The 6,429-nt window shown below is 37.4% G+C and overlaps 1 protein-coding gene across 2 annotated transcripts in view; it reads left to right on the top strand.

The window, feature by feature from the left end:
- Positions 1-644: 644 nt before the first annotated feature.
- The window catches only part of VPS8 (VPS8 subunit of CORVET complex), a 102,466-nt gene continuing 96,681 nt past the window's right edge, over positions 645-6,429 (top strand). The window contains exons 1-4 of one of the 2 annotated variants that reach the window (XM_025166438.2): positions 645-727; positions 4,159-4,381; positions 5,519-5,587; positions 5,985-6,115. In XM_025166438.2, the coding sequence (XP_025022206.1) occupies positions 4,232-4,381; positions 5,519-5,587; positions 5,985-6,115 (350 nt within the window). In that variant the 5' untranslated portion in view covers positions 645-727; positions 4,159-4,231. Of the gene's footprint in view, positions 728-1,637; positions 1,737-4,158; positions 4,382-5,518; positions 5,588-5,984; positions 6,116-6,429 lie in introns of those variants that run through there. The other variant, XM_088132022.1, reaches the window with a different exon arrangement.

Genomic DNA, 6,429 nt, shown 5'->3' with positions numbered 1-6,429 from the left:
AGTCAGAAAATAACTCCCCCTTTTATGTATTTATTAGTATATGATTAAATTTGAAATATAAATAAATACATATTATTTTGTATTCTTAACAAGGATTACTAAAGCAGTATACATAATGGAAAAAATAATTGAATAGAAGGAAAAGAAGGAAAAGGAGTATCTGTTTTAAAATGCTTGCTGTCTAAAATTGTTATAAACATTTGTATTAATAATGATTTATATTTATGTACATGTATACATAATTATAAAATGTGTCAATATATTAATTATGACATTGTTTCACTCCATTCCCATACTGAAATCCATTGAAAGCAATGGGATATATTTTGAGGCAATTTTAAGTACAGGATAGCATCCTGAAACGGCTTTACGTTATCGCTAAGATAAAGAGAATAAATTTTGCAGCCCAAGATGCGCCCCTTCCATTGCATACATTTTTAGGTACCGTATTACTGTATTACAAAAACTGTCTTCCGGTGTCTTAGCGATGCTGGATCGACCACGGTTTCACGCAAGCGCTTGCATCTTTCGTTGATGCCAGAAGAGGGTGCTATTTAAACGAGGCTCGGTTGAAACGAGCCTGGGCGGACGCTTTAAGAACGCGCCGGGGGAAACCAGCTCTTCAGTTTTGGGCGGAAGTGAAGGCTGGAAAGAGGTGCTGGGGGTGTGGCAGCCGCGCCAGCACACCCCCCCCAGTGTTAAAAGGGGTTCCTGAGAAAGTGGTTTGGTGAGTTTAGTTTCTTCTTTGCTCACTAAGGGTCGGGGGACGAAAGGGCAGGGAGCTTTGGCTGGCGGGAACCGTGAGTCCTTCTCCCGAGGACTTGATAGCAGCGGTAGCTCTCTGTCGCTGGTCGGCGCAACCCAGGATCCCGAGCCTTTCGTATAAAGCAGCGGACGTTCCTTAAAAGCGGCTGGAAATGCCGAGTCCTGTGTCGCTCTTCGTTGTATATCGTAGTTATTATTTATTCCCTTGCAGCCTTTTCATCCTGCCTTTTCCTGGATGGCTCAAGCTGGCTTAGGCGTTGTTGAGGCTGTAATAGTGGATTTCGGCACGGGTAGGTGGCTGGATCGAATGATCTCTAAGCCACCTTCCGAGCCTTATATTCTGTGATGAAATGATTCTGTAAAATTTGATATTTTTAAAACATGATGAAGGAATATCTGTTTATCTGAATGTGATTAAATCTCTAAGGCCATATGAGTTGCATCCTAAAGTATTGAAAAGCTTGCTAATGATCTGGCTGAACCTTTATGAATTATCTGTGAGAAATCCTGGAGAATGGAAGAAGGGCTAGGCAAATTGATTGGGGGGGGGGATTTTTGTATCTTTAGAAAGCGGAAAAAGAAGGATCTAGAGAACTACAGACCTGTCAGTTTGATACCAGTACTTGGGAAGATTAACTTTCTCTTTTTTAATATGGTAGCTTCCTACATAGATTGTGAAGATGCTGTAGACATAATATATATTTATTTCAACTAAACATTTAACAAAATATCCATGACATTCTGATGGGTAAGCTATTGAAATGTAGGCCTCATGGTAGGATATCTAAGTGGGTTCACAATAGCACTCAAAGAGTAGTCCTTAATGGTTCTTTATCAAACTGGAATGAATGATGGAGTACAATGCCACAAGGTTCAGTATTGAGACTTGTATATTTCAATATTGTTTTATTTATGACCTAGGTGAAGAGATGAAGAAAAATGTGCAGATGATACAAAATTGAATGGCAAAGGTAGAAGATAGCAATACATTCAAAAATAACCATGACAAGTTAGATAAACAGCTGAGCAATTACAAAAAGAAATTTCACAGGGGTAAAATACAACATTCATCACTTAAAGAACAGCTGTCAAATGCTGGCAAAAGCAGTTTTAGGCTGCATCAGCAGAAGTATGGTTTCAAAATCATGAGAAGTAGTAGTTTTAACTATGATTAATCAGACCCCATCTTAGAAATGTGTCCAGTTCTGGACACATTCAAGAAGGATTCAGTTAAACTGCTATAGGTTCAGAGAAGGGCAACAAGCTTGATAAAGGGACTGGAAACAATCTATGAAGACAGATTGAACTGAGAATGTTTAGTCTTAAGGAGAGACCATGAAGGGAGATATGATAGCGCTCTTCAAGTACCTGAAAGAATGGCATACAGAAACAGGTCATGACATGTCCTTGCTTATTCCAGAGTGCATGATATAAAACAATGGATTTATAGAAGCAGATTCTGACTGATGTTGCAGAAAACTTCATAACAGGAAGAGTAGTTGGACAGTGAAATCAATTATCAGAGAAAAGGTTGGCTCAAGTAGAGCAGTGTTTATCAAATTGTGCAGTCATGGATCACTAATGAACATTCAGAAAATGAGACCAGCCAGTTAAACAAACACCCCCTCCTCCCATTTTCATCTAAGAGCAAAGGAATTGATGCTTTTCAGCAAATATAATAGTTACAATTGCATTTGTGCAGCCTTTCCCCTCCATTTTAAAATACATTTTAAAACTAAATTATATTTAACATATAAATTATTGTATACATCCCATGATATAAGCACAACAATTTTTAGCCCAAACTTGCTAGTTAAAAATAACCTTCAGTAAAAGTCTCTGAATATTAAGGGCTTACAAGTGACTGTATCTCAATCATTTTTAAGATATTCATCAGTGTATTTCCTATTCATACTTTTTGGCTGGGACAGGGTTATTATGTATCACAGTTCCATTTAGCACAGCGCATGTGGTCTCAGTAACTGCCCTTGAGACCTATTATTTCAAGACTCATGTTGCTACTTGTATCATCACTTGTTTACAACCACTTTTTGATGATGTAAACTTTGTGATGATATAAACTAGCTGACTGGTGGTGAATGTCAGGAGGCAGGGGTTGAACTAGTGAGTGAGCTTTGGCTTGGCTAGCTGACTTACTGTGAACATGGGGAGGGGGTGCCGAGGCACTGAGTAGGCGCTGATCAATTTACTGGTACTGAACACAGGGAGGTTGTGCTGGAGTACCTTGGGGACCTCCATACGCTAGGCCACAGTTTAAGAATTACCAAAGAATCGGACATCATATGTGGAGGATGCTCTGAGGAGAGAGGCCACAGAGCTGAAAGAATTCATATTAGCCAATCTGGTTCTTCACATTGTAGGATTCTATTATTTTTTGTAGTAGGCATGATATATGCGGGGATCTGAGGTGAAAAGGAAATTCTAGAGTTGATAAGAATGTCTAATTTGAACCCTAACCACCCAGGCATGATATAGTATTGATCACTCTAGGGACCTGGATGAGGGGAAGACATCCTTCCTCATCCTTTGTGAGTTTTGGGGATTGGAGTCACTATCTTGTAGCGGCTCCACTCCTTTAAAAAACAATTGGTTTTAATCAGTTGTGGAGGGAAGGAAAGTTCATCCCAGTGGTGCTCCTTGTGTTGTGTCTCAGGGTTAGCTTGTCTCTCCCCTAGTGTTCAACATTTACATTAAGCCACTGGTGGAGGTCATCCATCAGTTCAAGGCATAATATTAATATATTGATATCCAATGTTATAGTGCTACCTCAAGCTATGCTGGAGATGCTGTTGATGTTGTGTCATAGGGCCTGGAGTCTGTTAGAGTCTGTGTCAGCCCTGCAGGATAGGCCAGGTCAAGAAAAAGACGCTGCAAGAATTCCAGGAATGCCACTCTGTTGTTGCAGGGTATAGTAACAGGACCTGAAAACTTGAGGGCATCAGTGAATAAAGATTTTGTTATGCTTTTCATTGCTTCATATTTTTATTTATTTTTACTGTGGATGTTTTATTTATAATCTTGTCTACCATGGATATTTTATTGTTTAATTTACTGTAGATGTTTTATTCACTACAAAATTGCTAATCACTAAGAATCTTATAGGATTTGGCAATATAAAAGTTGAATGAATGAATGAAGTACTCCACTTTTGCCTAGGCATGCTGGTATTTCATCAGAGACCACTGCTGTAGGTGTTGTCTCACAAGTCTCACAACTGAATTCCGGATATTAGTGCATGTCTCATTCACAAAAATATGTATTGACTATTTGTTTGCATATTGTAGAAGTACTGACATTCACTCTTGTGTAAGGAGTGCAATAAATTATAAATTAAGTTGTTGTTTCAATATTGTTAATTGCAGCCTATGTCAGTTATAGGTTGTTGGGCAGAAACACTTTAAACCTTCTATCGACTGGTTGATTATTATTACTGGAAACAGGAAAGATGGAAGAAGCTTTCAGAACTGGGACTCAAAGCCTTGATCCGGATCAAGGCTGTTTTTCTATGATAGATGAATCAAGTCAACAAGAAGCCCCTTCTCCTAAATTATCTATTACTGAATTGAGCAAAGAGTTAGAATCAAAGAGTGAGCTGGTAAGTTGTAGATATCCATTTCTATTTGCAGAACAAATAGAATTTAATTGGAGACCACTGTGTATTTCTTACAATTTTGGGGGGGAGGGGTATCTATTCTGTTGTCTGCTTTCGTATTATTAAGTATTCATAATAATGGCCAGAATAATTTTTATTTGTTAGAGTAACTCATTTCAAGTTTTGTCATTAATTACTTTTTAATCTAATGTTGCTGATTCTTTAAACATCTGGATTAAACCATAAACACCACACACACACACACACACACAGTGCCATGGATGCAACTGAGCTTTCCTAACACGGCTCTCTAGAAGAATTCAGAATGTAATATTGCATACACATACTGCTTGTATGAGATTCGTATAATAGATCAGAAAGAAGCTGAGAAGTAGCCATAGATGTGAAGAGAAGTCTTAGTTCATAACCAGATAACTTAAAAAAAAAAATTAGTCTGTGTTTATATGACATACTGTAGTACACCATGATTTGTTAAAGCATAGTTTGTTGCTTAAACTGCAATCTCTTTAGATAATTTTTTTTCTTTTTTTGTGCTTTTGACTCAGTTTTGACTCCTGGCAACTGCCTGGACTAGTCCCTGCAGTTTTCTTGGCAAGATTTTGGAAGTGGTTTGCCATTGCCTCCTTCCTAGGGCTGAGAAAGTGTGACTGGCCCAAAATCACCCAGCTGGCTTCATGCCTAAGGCAGGACTAGAACTCACGGTCTCCCAGTTTCTAGTCTGGTACCTTAACCGCTGCATCAGCTGGTTCTCTTAGGAATATATTGAACCACAATTCATTGTTTACTAACCACAGTGCTGAATTCACACAAGACATTATGTCTAAACCAAGCAGCAAAATGACTTTGAATGATGTGTGAACCCACCCTTAAAAAGGCAAGATGACAGTGCTTCGGGATGATGCATAAATATATGTTCAGAAACAGCCTATATCATTAACTGGTTCAGATTTTTTATTTATATGTTTTTTTTAAACTTTCCTTTGGAAAATATCAGTTTTTAGGAAAAGTCACCTATAGAATGAGAACAATAAGGAACACGATGGATTGCATTATGGAAAGCTGACAGCTTACATCATGAAAATGAAGTTTAAAGATATTTGTTTTCATTTCTTCATCTAGATTGATGACAAGGAATTTGATATTCCTCAAGTGGATACTCCTCCAACACTAGAAAGTATTTTAAATGAAGTAAGTTGCAAAGTATGGTTGCATTTCCCCTTCACCTTCTCTGTCACAAAAATAGAAACCGGATATGCAAACTCCTCAAACATCTGTTTCTTTTTTACTTGCTAGAATATAATGCTGTGTTCAGACTATCTTAGTAAATGAGAACAAGACCCTTAAAAGTTGTACATTAATTTAATATGCATTATTTTTATCTACACGTACTGTTTTACGAGCACGCACTGTCTTTCTGCCCTGTCTTCAGCACAGTGCCTTAGGTGAGCCTGGGAAATACAAATATTCCCAGACCTGGTGTAACAATACTAGCTTAAATGATACTATTACCGTCTTGGGAGTATAGATATAGATTTACTAGAAAATGATAAATATATATATATATATATATATATATTTTCTTTAGACTGATGATGAAGAAGAGCCATTTGTTCTTGAGGATCCCTCTCTTCTGAACATTGATAACGTTGACACTCATTCATATGATACTTCTTCAGTAGCAAGCTCTGATAGTGGAGATAAATCACACCTAAAAAGGTAACTGTTGGCAGATTAATTTAGATCTTTTGAGGATCAGAATTGTGAGTATGTGGAACCTATGGATACTGACTCTGATTCTGGATTAGATTATTAGCAACTGTTGAATCATAATTATTAATCTTTTAAACACTGTGAAAGTGCCTGAATATTGCACCAACATATTTGTCACTGTGATTATGTAGATGTAATTTCAGGGGTATAGCAGAGATTCTGTCATTGTTTTTTTTTTTTTAATGTATTCTCAGTTTCAACAGTCAAACTGTTGAAACCTGTAGCTTTACTTGGTTCATTTTGCAAATAGAATAAAATGC

Source organism: Python bivittatus, unplaced genomic scaffold (genome assembly GCF_059951505.1).
Source record: "Python bivittatus isolate LINGU-HERP-01145 unplaced genomic scaffold, Pbiv_v1 ctg000980_np1212, whole genome shotgun sequence".
Taxonomy (NCBI): domain Eukaryota; kingdom Metazoa; phylum Chordata; class Lepidosauria; order Squamata; family Pythonidae; genus Python; species Python bivittatus.
Note: the sequence above shows the minus strand (reverse complement) of the source record. Positions and strands in the feature narration are given on the sequence as shown.